Here is a 14023-nt window from a genome sequence, read left to right as displayed (position 1 = left end):
AAACTTGGTGGGAATTTATGACAGTCTAGTATATGACTTATAGGTGAAATTACTTGCATTTGAATGTTTCTTTTCATATTTCTTAAGTTTCGCATTTTTCCTCAATAAAATAATCCCCGAATAGTCTCATTCTATATCATGTCCTAACTTAAGCCATGTTATAAAGCTAAGTAAATACATTTCTATTCAGAGTTAAGTTATCGTGGCTTATGGTTTTTTTGTTGTTGTTGTTGTTGTTTTTAATGTAGGGAACAATAGGTTTTATTAGAAGCATGGAGATTCAGTGGAATCACAGATGACTAAATGGTTTAATGAACATGGTGTAATAGTTAGCTGACTTTCATTTTTTTGGTCTACTGTTATGCATAGGTATTGTTTGTTTTGTATCTTGGATCTGCAAAAAATTGTGAAATATATTGGAACATTTTTGTGATTCAGTAACATTTATAGATTTAAATCTTATGGTGATTTAGAAGGTTTGTAGTCATTACTTATAATCAGTACAGTTTAGGCAGCAGTTCTCAACCAGGGGTGATTTGCCTCCCTGGAAAAATTTAGCATTGTCAAGAGTAAATTGTGTGTGTGTGTGTGTGTGTGCGTGCGTGTGCGCGCGCACACACACACATGCATAGACAGGATAGGAGAGAAGTGAGTGCTAGCTTCTAGTAGATAGAGGCCAGGGATGCTGCTAACGTTGTAGAGGACATCCCTCATGACAGAATGACTGAAAGCAAAGTGTCTGTAGTGCCAAGATTGAGAAACCCTGGTTTAGGCTTTAATGAGTTTGTCACAATTGTTCCTATTATGTGTATTTATCATAGGCACTAAAGGTAATTCTGAAATACTTAGAACTTCAGAATTTTTTTTTGAATGAAACAACTAGCTCTTGAACAAATGTTTGCTATGACGAATATGATTATAGGAGTGACTCCAGATGTATTTCTTGAAGTATAAGTTGTTTCACTGGCTGCAGTGACTTCAAGGGAGATTTAAAGAGTAGAGAAAGTTTTCAGTTAACCCTAGGCCTAGGAATTAAAAAATCTCAGTATCTGTTGCCTAATAGTGAAGTCAGATTATTTAGGGAAAAGGCAGTATGGCCTTTCTTTATGCTCTCTTTCTCTCCCCATTGTAAATGTCAACGCAGGCAGTGCAGACTTTAGGCTTGACTTAGGTGGTCACAACTTCCTCTCTCCCTACACCCTTGATTTGTAGGCATTCTTACAGCTGCTATCTATCTGGATCTTACTGATTAGATTGAGCTACTTATGAGCCCCTGCTTTCATGTCGGATACATATTTACAGTGTCAGAAAGTATCTCTAGTAAGAGTGAATTTTGTAGTTTATGGGAGGGTAGAATGTAACTTCTCAGAAAGTACAAGAACTGGAAAAGAAAGTATGTCTTTGATCAAAACCTTGGTAGAAAGACACTGCATTATTTATCCAGAATTGTGGCCCAGGCGAACTTAACAATTACTCAGCTCTTTAAAACTCAGCTTATTATTTTACAGCAGTGTGAATTAAATTTATCCTGGAATTAGTACCTGTATTTTTAGGTTAAGTTTTTGTATTTTTTGCTTAAACAAGATCTTCAGCTGATGAAGCCTCTTAAACTTGTTATTTTCTTACAGGTCTACTTCCCCAGCAGGACAGCATCATTCTCCTATATCTTCTAGGCATCACTCATCTTCCTCGCAATCAGGATCATCTATTCAAAGACACTCTCCTTCTCCTCGTCGAAAAAGAACTCCATCACCATCTTATCAGAGGACAATAACTCCACCATTAAGACGCTCTGCTTCTCCTTATCCTTCCCATTCTTTGTCTTCTCCTCCAAGAAAGCAAAGTCCCCCAAGACACCGCTCTCCAATGCGAGAGAAAGGGAGGCATGATCATGAACGAACTTCACAGTCTCATGACCGGCGTCATGAAAGGAGGGAAGGTATGTACTATCATTTATTTTCATTTTTTTTAGCGTTCATTTATTTAAATAGGTGTTTTATTTTTTTATTATAAAATTGGATCATCAGATTTATTGTCATAATTAGGGCTAGATGAGAACTATTATATTTTGTCTTTGTAATATACAAAGATTTTTTTTTTTTAAATATTATGCATACAGAACTGGGGTACTAGTAAGAGGTGCAGGAATGGTGAGAGGATTCACCAGAGAGAGTGGGTAGCAGAACTGGCAGATCGACAAAGTCCACTGCTAAGCAGTGGGTGGGTCAGGAGAGGTTTGCTGGGCCACGAGGGTCACCTCTGGGGCTGGGGATCGAACTCACACTGAAGCGGCTGTGGCTCATTTGCAGTGCTGCATCCTAACCCATTGCACCACCAGGGAGGGACCACAGAGGTTCTTAAGGGCAGTAGGTGTTTAAGGAACTGTGGGTATAAGCTTTTAAATATGTAAGTAGGCATTTTATACACACACACACACACACACACACACACACACACACACACACATATATATGTAGTGTGTGTGTATGTGTGTATGTATGTATGTGTGTATGTATGTATGTATGTATGTATAATCCCCACACTAACTTTCTTAAGGTGTTTTACTTGAATTCTCTGGATTTTTGATCATTTGATTTTTAGAGTATCACTAATTGCCTAATTAGTTCTTTAAAACAATAGAGAAGTTAAGGGAAGAAAAACAGCAAACCTCAGAGCTGAGTTTAAAAGCATCAGAGGTGAGTTCTGATAGAGATAAGGACTGAGGGAAATACTTAGAAGATTGTTGCAAAGCAAGTGATCCATTTTCCTGGTGTAATTCAATTATGAAGCAAAGTAGTTTCCTATCTACAGCTTGAAGAGTTAAGTTAGGCCCTCCCTGGTGGCCAGTGGGTTAAAGCACTGCACTAAAGAAGCTTAAGCCACTTCAATTCCCGCTTGCCCATGAGGAGATCCACGTGGCTGACCTCTCCTGATCCGCCCACTGCTCCCCTCAGCAGTGTACTTCGTCGATCTGCCTGTTCCGCTCCCCACTCTGTCCCTGGTGAATCCTCTTACCCTCTGCATCTCTGGCCTGTACCCCAGTTCTGTATGAATAAATAAAAATACATCTTAAAAAAGAAAAGTTAACTTTGCATTTGCCAGTCCTTGTTCAAGCTGAGATGGTACCATTACCTTTTTCTGTACATCCTATTTAAACTTCTTGTCATGATTTATTTAATTTAACAAGTCTTTTACCTAACTTCTCCTGAGTTATCATTTGAACATAAAAAATACTTAGGCAGTACTTGCTTACTTGCAACATTTCTCCTTAATATGTCTTCAAAAAGCCTCTCTGAGTATAGTACAACAGTCTCCAATGAAACATAATGAACTTATTTTCTTCCTATCAACAGTGTAAGTAATAATTAATCAAGTTATTTTATTCAAGAAAATGATGGATGCATAGTTAGGGATCAGAGAATTTTATAGAAGTTTTCCTTGTGTGCATTTGGAAGCAGATCAGCACAACAGTATTTATGGAACATTGATAAGATGGGAAAATTCTCTTATACCGATCTATTAATTTTAATAAGATATTTAACCAGTTGTCCTGGATTATATATAGTATATATTTAGCAATAGATTATTGAATGGTAACTATTTCAAAACATAATTCAGTAATTTAGCTCATTAATAAAGGAGAAGTAAGTATGCAGTGTATCTTTTTGACTAAACCATGTGTAAGTTTAGGTTCTTTATAAGGAAGGTGCTTCTTTAATCTCCCATTTAATAGATGTGGCGAATATTCCTTTCTAGTTAGAGATCATTTTCAGAAATAGTAATTTTAAAGGATGGCTATTATAAGTAAAGAAAAATATAGTAACTACTTGTAAAAACAGGTGTGGGCATACAAAAAGCACTAAGTGAGTGAGCACAATTTTGGGCATAGTTGGCTTTTGGAGGAGGACTACAAGAGATGCATTATACAAAAAGGGATGGAGATACAGTGGATTCCTATCTGGTGCTTCTCTCTTTACATGATATTTGTGGACTTGGGCATATTACAAAGTATTTGGGAATGAGATTAAGTTATTGTTGTGAGAATCTAGGGGGTCTTGTGGGTACTAGGTTTATGGATGTTTGAGAAAGTCTATAGACTAGTCACTGGGGGATAGAAAAAAGAGTAAATATACAGTATCCTAGGAATAAAGCTGCTATAGTTGCTTAAAAAACCTCCAATATTGGGGCATTTCCAGAGTAACAGCAAGTTTGGAGGAAAAATAGGATAGAATTTGTTCTTTGAAGTTTTCATGATAATTCTTTGACTTCATATCAAAACTCTTATATAATCAAATTATCCTTTTTGTGGACATTTTTTTTTGTGGACATTTTTATAGGCTAATTTTCTGTGAGATATGGCGTTGACTAGACCACTTAAACTCTGAACTTCATTAATAAAATGAAAATTTGGATTATCAGTGACATTCACTCTAGCTGTATAAAAACTGAAATTACGTCTTCATTTTTCTATGAGATGTTAGAAAATCCTTTTCTAAGTAAAGAAAACTTTAGACAGAATTGTGATTCCATTATACAGTTCAAGAAAAGATAGGTTGAAAACAAAATTTCTTTACTGACAAACTAACCAGCTATAGACTACTCTCAGATGCTTAAGTACATTTGAGGTGATCATGTATAGTACAGTCATAGTGTAATATTGGTAGAGCTCATTAAAGTAACTGCATCTGTGAATCTAAAAGTGGTTTCTAAGTAAGCCACTAGTGACATGAGGATTAGTGTATTTTCTCATTCTTTAAGATCTGTAAGTATAAGTAATTTGGGGTAGGAGAAGACAGTGTTCAGAGTTTATCCAAATGTTAATAGAATTATGTTTGGAATTTTACCTAAGGATTTTTTTTTTTTTTTTGCCCATGTTTTCTTCAGAGGATATGAATAATCGTTGTAATAAAGGTCTTTAAACTGTTAATTATGCTGTCTATAATTTCTCAAAATTTTGTGAAGGAAATTATGGTTACTTTCCAAAACTGCATTACAGAGACTAGAGGAAAAAGGGAAAGAGAAAAAGACACAAGGGAAGAACGAGAGTATGAACAAGATCAGAGTTCTTCTAGAGACCATAGAGATGACAGAGAACCTCGAGATGGTCGGGATCGGAGAGATGCCAGAGATACTAGAGACCGAAGGGAACTAAGAGACTCCAGAGACATTCGGGACTCCAGAGAAATGAGAGACTACAGCAGAGATAATAAAGAGAGCCGTGATCCAAGAGATTCTCGATCTGCTCGTGATGCTCACGATTACAGGGACCGTGAAAGTAGAGAGGTTCATCGAAAGGAGGATACGTATCAGGAAGAATCCCGAAGTTATGGCAGAAACCATTTGAGAGAAGAAAGTTCTCGTACTGAAATAAGGAGTGATTCCAGAAATGAGTCTCGAAGTGAAATTAGGAATGATCGAATGGGCAGAAGTAGGGGAAGAGGTCCAGAGTTACCTGAAAAGGGTAAGGTTTTTGATTTGCCAGTGAATTATATTTTATACATTCATATAAACATAATTAGCTCTCTTAAGGTTTCTTTTCTAACCATATTGTCCCATACATTTATTATCACTTTGTTTCAAAGTAATTTCAGTTAATTGAATTTTGATATTCTTGATAAAATCTGAATAGGAATTATTAGCCAAAATAGCAAAAGATAAAAGGGCCTGATCCATACCTTGTGATAACTACTCATGCCTATTATCTTGATTTAAAAGAACATTAAACAAATTGATATTAAACAAAAACATAGTCAAAAGTAATTTTTAGGAAATAGGAATACATATGATAAAATGATTAAAATGGGATGAAAGTGGTGGACTTTCAAAACTGATGGTGTGGAAAATGACTGATGTGCATTTTTCAGCATTTGTCCATCCTTGCCTTTTTTCTTATTTCTTTTAACACACTTACAATCACTTAATCAGTACTGATGTAAATGCATTTGACTATCTCCAAATTGCTTGGACTGAATTAACTTTGACCTCTCTCTTCCTTTCTCCCACTGTCCTGTCTCCCTTCTCCCAAAACATTGCTGTAGAATTCTGAGCACTTACATATTCCATGAATCTGCTGGCCTGTCTTGGTCAGTGCAACAGCTGTAGGTTGATAGTCTCTCACTGACACTGGCCCAGTTGTCCTGGGTATTCTTGGCCCTTTGCTTTTTCATTTTTATTTTTTAAATAAGTTATTGGTTCTTAAAATTTGATGAGAAACTTTGAATTTTGATCTCAAATATATTAAGTTTATCAATTTATGTATTTTTTTTCTATTAAGGTTTTATGCATATTTATCTCTGGGTACTCTCTTGTTTTCATTGCCATTGTAAATGGGATTTAAGAAAAGTCTTTTTTTATTTTAATAATGCATTCACTTGGTTCAAATATTCAAAGTCACAAAAGATAAAAAAAAAAATCTTAAATCCGACCTTTTGTTCCCCTCTTTTGCCAGTTTAATATATTTCTTTCCTCACAATATTTTACACAGGCAGATATATGTATGCCCATTCATTTCCTCTCTGTTTTGGAAATAGTTTTTTTAAACTTATATTTCAAAACAAAACTATTGCTCTCTGCCCTGTTGTAAACGTTTTACTGGAACTATAGACTGAGGTTATTGTAGTATTTATAGATTTCTGGTCGTCATTTTTTGGGAAGCAGTTGATGTAATAGATTTCTCTGAGAAATTGTTTTGGTTTTTTGTACAAAGATATTTCTAAATTTTTTTTTTCAGCCCTCTGTTAATGTCTCTAGTTATTACATTCCGTTATTTTTTTCTTAATCATGCCAGAAGTGGTGTCTTTTTTTAAGGCTGAACTGTGTTACTTGTGAAAAATACTTCATTTTCACTATAAACTGTAATCAGGTTAATAAAATATTTTTATTCATGATATTTTTGTGAGTTATACATAAGTCAGTAGTTTTTATTTTTTGGTTTGGGTTAACTGAATTGAGTCGTCTTGTTTTGTGATTCCATTATAGGGAAAACAGGGATTTTTGTTTACCCAAATTAGTCATTAGTGTTAATTTTCTGATCCAAATTTTAATAATCTTTCAACAATGATTATGACACTGTGGAATTCATATAAAGCACCTTTATATGTTATGGGGGAGAAAAAGTTGTGATTGATGAAACTTGTTGAATAAAGTAAATATAATAAACATTTGTGTGAATATTTTTTGTGTAGGAAGTCGAGGCACAAGAGGGTCTCAAATTGATAGTCACAGTGGTGGTAGCAACTATCATGACAGCTGGGAAACTCGCAGTAGCTATCCTGAAAGAGACAGATACCCTGAAAGAGACACTCGAGATCAAGCAAGGGATTCTTCCTTTGAGAGAAGACATGGAGAGAGGGATCGTCGTGACAACAGAGAAAGAGGTTTGTTGACTAGAATTCTACTAATGGTGGCCAGCATTGGGAGAACTAGTTATTTGAATCTATTTGCCTTTTTACATAAAATGTCTTTTTAAGATTTGTGTTTGATGCCACACTAGAAACATTACATTTACTCATATAACTTCTTGTTTACTTGTCTTGGGAAGACTGTAAATAGCTAGTTACTAGTACCTGTTTGGAAATGGAATAAGAACTAGGATGCCGTGATGTATGTCTGTCATTTTAACCAAACAGATCACACCCATTAAAGAATGTAGATGTTTGGGTGTGTTTCGGGCTTTTGAGATTAGGAGATAATTATTTCTCATCTAAGCATCCTGATCATTCACTGACTATCTGTGCAGAAAGAAGCAGCAACAAAATAAAGTGATAGGGTTTGGGATTGTTTGGAGAAATATTCTTTATATGCAGTACTTTAATTTTATAGTCTTATATATCCTATGTTAAAAGACTTTCCGATACTCCACGGGATGAACTTTTGAATCATTTTTGAAGCAAGATTACTGGATGACATTTAAAAAGGGTTAAAAACACTTTTCTAAAAAGTCTATGTATTGAGACCTTTATTTAAGGTCATGTGAAGGTCTTGTTAAATTGGTTTGTTAACTAACATCAGGTTTGCTATACTGCTGATATTTAATACTAAACTTGATGAAGTAGGAGATTGAACATTGATGCTTCATTTTTTGAAGGGTTGAGAGTTTGAATCCAAGAGGTACCCATATCAATCTTGAATATGAGTAGTAATGAGAGAACAAAGTCTGTGACACCATGTCCTTTTGATAGTATATTGAGAGCAGAGATTAGGGTTGGCTGGATTTAGTTCATTAGGATACATTTGGATTAAATATGAGTAGGGTTTCCTTAGTTGTATGTGGACCTGGAGTTTGTTTTGTGTTGGTATCTGAAATTATTTCTTCATTAACACTGATTGATCTCTCTTCTCTTTCTTGACCTCTAACACCATGTTCTGGTAATACCTTTTTTAATAGCTTTTTTTTTTTCTAGTTTCATATCCTAGCTTAAGTGTTTTATTATCTCATACTTGCATTCAGCAGTGACATCTGGTTTCAGTCTTATATATAACTACACATGTATTGAGTTTACAAAGAACTTTGATAGTTGCTTGGTATATACTCTCTGACTTCATATTCTTTAAATTGGACAGTATATACATTCTTTTAAAATTCTGTTTTTGTAATATTCCTGCGAGTTTAGTTATAAGAGAATTCATGTTTCACAGTTCAGATTTGAGCTAACAAAAAGGTGTGATGTCCTCCCCCAATATTACAGAGAAATGAGTTTCAGAGTTTAGATTCAAACTTAGGTTTTCTGCTGCAAGTTCTTTTCTCTTTCTGTTTTACTATACTGTGATTATTTCAGTAAATCCTGTGGTATGATTGAAATAGAAATAGTTTTGAGGTCAATGGTATATTCTACAAATATCTAATGAGTACCTGTGCTTTTTTCTAGGTTCTTAGAGTAAAATAGTTTTTATCCTTACAGAATTTAGAAAAGGGAAAATTCTACCCCTTATCCCCAAAGGAAGGTGATGTTTGAGGGCTGTCAAGGAAATGATAGCCAGATAGAAATAAAGATGAGAAGAACCTTCTTAAAATATTGTTCGTGAAAAGTTTGATGAATTGATATTTATGCAGAATAAAAATAGTCTGTAGAAAGAAGAGTGTATATTAGTTCCCTAAGATGAAAATAGCATAATACCGTCCTAGAACTGGAAAACACCAATGTGGCTTAAGTATGGTGAGCAATAAGGAGGTTGCTAGAGGCCAAGCAGAGAGAAGCAGCCAGGCATCCTGTTCTTTGCTCAGGAGTCAGACTGTTTATTTTAGTTCTACACAAGCCAATTAGGGTATAAATAGAAAAATTGAACTGTGACAAATGCTACTCATATAAAAAGTTCTGTAAGAAGACAAAAGAGTAAACAGAATCTGAAAACCCAAGAAAGATTCCTAAAAAGAAAATCTCCAAATTAGGGCCTGGTAGATAATTAATTTGCTAGAATGAACCATGGAAGAAATACTCTTTTGGAGAGGGTACTGTTAAAAAAACACATGCTTTGGAGTATTTAAAAAACAAAATGTTGGAGTAGAGGTAGGCTATAAAAGACAGGGCAGAGAAGAAACTAGTGGAAAGGATTGGTGATATTATAGACCAGATTGTAAATAGCTGAAGAAATCAGGCTAATAATTTTGGATATAACTGCTGTTTCTCTGCCTATATATAGCTGTTTTTAAAGAAATGGAAGAAGTAGTTGTCATCAGAAATGTCTTAAGAGTCTGGGGAAAGGCTGGAGACAAGCACAGCATCCAATAGGGCTGTATGACACAGACATCTAAGAAGAGCTAATCAAAGTTTAAGTTAATATTAGCTATAAGGGTGGAGAAAGGAAAGAATGGAAAATATTTTGAGTGCATTTATGGTACTCAGTGTGAGACTTGGACAACTGAGATTTCTAGGTTTGATGAAATGGGTGTATCATTCCTTATATAGGAAACTGAAGAGAAGCACATCTTTGATATGCACATTTAGAGGGAAGATTGTTTAGAATCTTAAAGTGGTATTATGTCTTCTTCATTTTCTTTGAGGAACATTGTCATTGGTTGTGAAAAGTTTAGTTTTCATGTGTCAACAAAAAAAGTGCCTTGGTAAAATAAAATAGCCTGTTAGCAGACTTTGTTCTAGTTAGAAGTTTCAAGTGTGAATTGCTACAGGTTGCAATGTGGAATTTATTTTAAATTGTTTTTATAATCATTGTGACAGTAATATCACTCCTAACCAGGATTATATACATTGTAGGACTTCAGTGTGTAGTGTAATGGAATCATTTTCAATTTAAGTTAGTTTCAGGAATAGTAGAAAGACAAGAGAACTAACTTTCAGTCATGTTCAAATGAGTCTTGGTGGCTTTGGAAAGTCAACTTCTGTATTAACCTTTGTATTTTAAAAGGAGCAAAAGGGGCTACCCAAGGCCTCACATTTATTGTAGTCTGGAATTCTGTGTACTTTTGTATCTTTATCTATTACCATGGATAATACTTCTTTCATCTGTAATAAGAAAGGAATTCAAATTAGTTTATTGAACCTTTCCCTAGAAACAGCATTAAGTTATTCTGCTTAATAAATTGATAGGTTGATGTTAGATATTCCACTGACAGGTTCATTGGCCATACTGCAATTTCACCTTTATGACTAACCGGTAAACATAAATAGTATGAAAATAGAAATACCACAGCAGCCCTAGATCCTACCATAGTGAACTACTTTTAAAAACGGCAATCTCTGAGGAAAACTTTATGCCATTTTCTTATACATTTTTTGATGACTAATTTTCTGCTCAAATGAACATCTGAGCAGTGTGTATTCACTTTTTCTGTGTTTGCGATTCCATGTATTAGGGAAAAAATAAAATATGAGGTTATTAGTTACCTTTTTAAGAAAACAGCTCTTCATCTGAGTACTAATCTTAATAGTTATTAATTAGTAATATAAAATAATTTTTACATTTGATTATTTCAAGATTGCTAAGCAACAGAACCCTTAATACCTTAGCTTATGATAAATTGATATTGCAGCAAAAAATATTGACATGTTTTAGTCTACTATATTTTCCTCACATAATAGCTGCACTTTGATGTATATATATTTTGGCCTGAATTAGAGGTGTGACTTACGAGGGAAATTTTTTTTTTCCTTCAGCTCCTATGTTCTACACCTCCTGCTGCCCCTATCCTTTGCCACCAGTGTTCTCAGGTCCTGCTGGGGGGACAGAGAAGATCAGAGGTGAAGGGTAGAGATGGCAGAAAGTGGGGTTGGAGCAGTGGGCTGGAGGTAGGGTAAGGAGCATGCAGAAAAAGATCAAAGGTGGATCAGCGGGAGGTGGGAGGGGGTTGATGGGGAGCAGAAAATATGATAGTTAGAGGGCAAATAAAAACTACCTTAAAGGAAAAATGTTTTTAAACATCTAGGGGTGATTATTTGGATGATTAAATTAAATTTAAATTAAATATAGTACCTGGTTTATCTATGTTGCCAGTGTGACCCTATTATACACAGGATAAAATCTATGAGTTTACATACTGTCTTACCAGTAGGTTACCTGTCTAATTAATCACTGACAAAACTTGATTTTCATTGTAGATCAAAGACCAAGCTCACCAATTCGACATCAGGGAAGGAATGACGAGCTTGAGCGTGATGAAAGAAGAGAGGAACGAAGAGTAGAGAGAGTGGATGATAGAAGAGATGAAAGGGCCAGAGAAAGAGATCGAGAGCGAGACCGAGAACGGGAAAGAGAGAGGGAGCGAGAGCGGGATCGGGAAAGAGAGAAAGAAAGAGAACTAGAAAGAGAACGTGCTAGGGAACGTGAGAGAGAAAGAGAGAAAGAGCGGGACCGTGAAAGAGAGAGAGACCGCGACCATGACAGAGAGAGGGAGAGGGAAAGGGATAGAGACAGAGAAAAAGAACGGGAACGAGAGAGAGAAGAAAGGGAAAGGGAGAGAGAGAGAGAACGGGAGAGGGAGAGAGAACGAGAGCGGGAACGAGAAAGAACTAGAGAAAGGGATAAAGAAAGAGAACGTCAGAGGGATTGGGAAGACAAAGACAAGGGACGGGATGAACGCAGAGAAAAGCGAGAAGATATCCGCGAGGACAGGAACCCAAGAGATGGACATGATGAGAGAAAGTCAAAGTAAGTAAAGAATTTGAAAAGTTCCATTGAGTGCTTTCCTGTGTGCTTTTAATATCCTTTTCATCCTTTTTCCTCACTATATTTTCCTGTATTTCAACTTTATATATTTGTTCAAAATCTTTTGAATTGTCTTTCGAGAGTGGTAATTTTCTCAGTCTACATTTTTTTACTTTTTTTCTCTTATTTTAAAATTTGATTTCTTACATTGTTCATTTTTGTACAGTATTTGATTTCTCCCCTCAGATGTTGTCCCAATAAATACCCCACTGGTACACCATCACCAAATCTATAGTTGCCTACATGTTTTGTCCTTTTTTTGAGCCTTTGTTCAGTTTCCTTAAATTCCTCCTATAAGTGATATCATCTGTTATTTTTCTTTTTCCTTCTGGCCTATTTCACTGAATATAATCCCTCCCAGCTCCACCCATGTTGCTGCAAACCAGTCTACAAATTCTGTCATACAAAATAGTTAATCATGTTTTGCTTACCGCGTCCTTTTTGGTTACTCATTAACTTATTCACCTGCCACTGATTTATTTTTGCGAGACTCCAGTATAAAAGTGAGAATCCGTAAACTTATATTCCATCACATCTATTTTATAACTAGTTAATAGTGCTGACCTGTCAGCAAGAGATACTGCCTTTGCTATTCTTGATAATCCTTAATGAGAACTTGTAAATTTGGAGTATTACCCCAGGCTAGAGGAGCATTCACAGTGTCTTAGAACTGAGGGAGTTCCTGTTAGCTCTGCATGGCTCGATAAGAAATAGCATGGTGTCCTCACAGTCTTTGCAATTATAATTGGCTATTGAGACTAAAAGCGTGCTCTTATTATCTCATGATATATCTGAGGATATATTCTTCCTTTTCACTTTTTATTTTTTTGTTTTTTTTTTTTTAAGCTAACAAGAATTTATTTACTTAGGTAGCTGGGAAGTTCCAAGTTAACTTTTAGTTGTGAAATGACTGTTCCCATATTCTCAAAAGTTAAGGAATGTTACTTCTCCACTTTTTTTTTCTGTGACAGGTCTTGTCTTAAAAAGGTTTTCTCTATAAACTTGTAGTCGCCTTGGCTGTGGTGACTAAGATAGACTCACGTTAAATCTCTCAGCATAGCAGCCCTCTTTGTGTTGAGGTACTTGTTAGCTGAGGAGTCATAGGGGCGCTAAGCCAATGATTATATCCAAGAGAACCCTGGAGTCAAGTTGCTCCATTTTTAGTTTTATGATTACAAAACCAAACATTGAAGTTAGCTACTTTTTAAAAAAAAATGGAGTAAAAGGATGGTTATGCTTGCTAAAACAAACTTTGAAAGTAATTTATATATGTTCCTTTGCTCCTGCCTCCATTGCATTTAACTAATGGGAAATATAGGCTTCCTTTTTTAGATATTTTTTATCAATGCTGTTTTGGGTTATGATTATAGACAAACAGCCCAAATGGAGGCATGTTTTATTAAGTCTCAGATTTCCTTCAGCATATATCCAACGTTTTCTGTAACAGCCTCTGGCTTCCCTCTCTGCATTAAAAAAATCTTATATTAATATAAAATTCAGTTACTGCCTTTAACAAACCTAGGCACACAATAACAAATTATTTTTTTTCCCAACTGACCTTTTTAGCTATCTTTCATCTCAGATAGAAATTTTGAAATCTTTTGTTATTTATATTATCCTGTCCTATAAATTAACATGTATTTTTCCATGTTTCTGATCTGCTTTTAACAGAAAAGTTATTGCTTTTTTTTTTTTTTTTTTTGTCTTTTAACAAGTCACAAATATTTACTGGGGCCCAGAGGACGGAGACAACAAAGATGGGTCTAAATCAACCCCACAACTACTCCATTGTGGAGCTTAATGGGACAGGACATGTTCATGCTGTTCTTCAGTTCAGTTTAGTGACCCTTCACATTAACTTTGC

At 35.2% G+C, this 14023-nt stretch overlaps 1 protein-coding gene across 1 annotated transcript in view; it reads left to right on the top strand.

Annotated features, from left to right (window-relative positions):
• Window positions 1-14023, top strand: part of ZC3H13 (zinc finger CCCH-type containing 13) — a 71684-nt gene that overhangs the window by 45387 nt on the left and 12274 nt on the right. The window contains exons 9-12 of the mRNA XM_004680144.2: window positions 1629-1939; window positions 4997-5461; window positions 7185-7376; window positions 11553-12102. Of these exons, the coding sequence (XP_004680201.1) occupies window positions 1629-1939; window positions 4997-5461; window positions 7185-7376; window positions 11553-12102 (1518 nt within the window). The remainder of the gene's footprint in view (window positions 1-1628; window positions 1940-4996; window positions 5462-7184; window positions 7377-11552; window positions 12103-14023) is intronic.

The sequence above is a fragment of the Condylura cristata genome, unplaced genomic scaffold (genome assembly GCF_000260355.1).
Source record: "Condylura cristata isolate star-nosed mole 26May11 unplaced genomic scaffold, ConCri1.0 scaffold00010, whole genome shotgun sequence".
Classification (NCBI taxonomy): Eukaryota; Metazoa; Chordata; class Mammalia; order Eulipotyphla; family Talpidae; genus Condylura; species Condylura cristata.
This window is presented reverse-complemented; position numbering and strand designations above follow the sequence as displayed.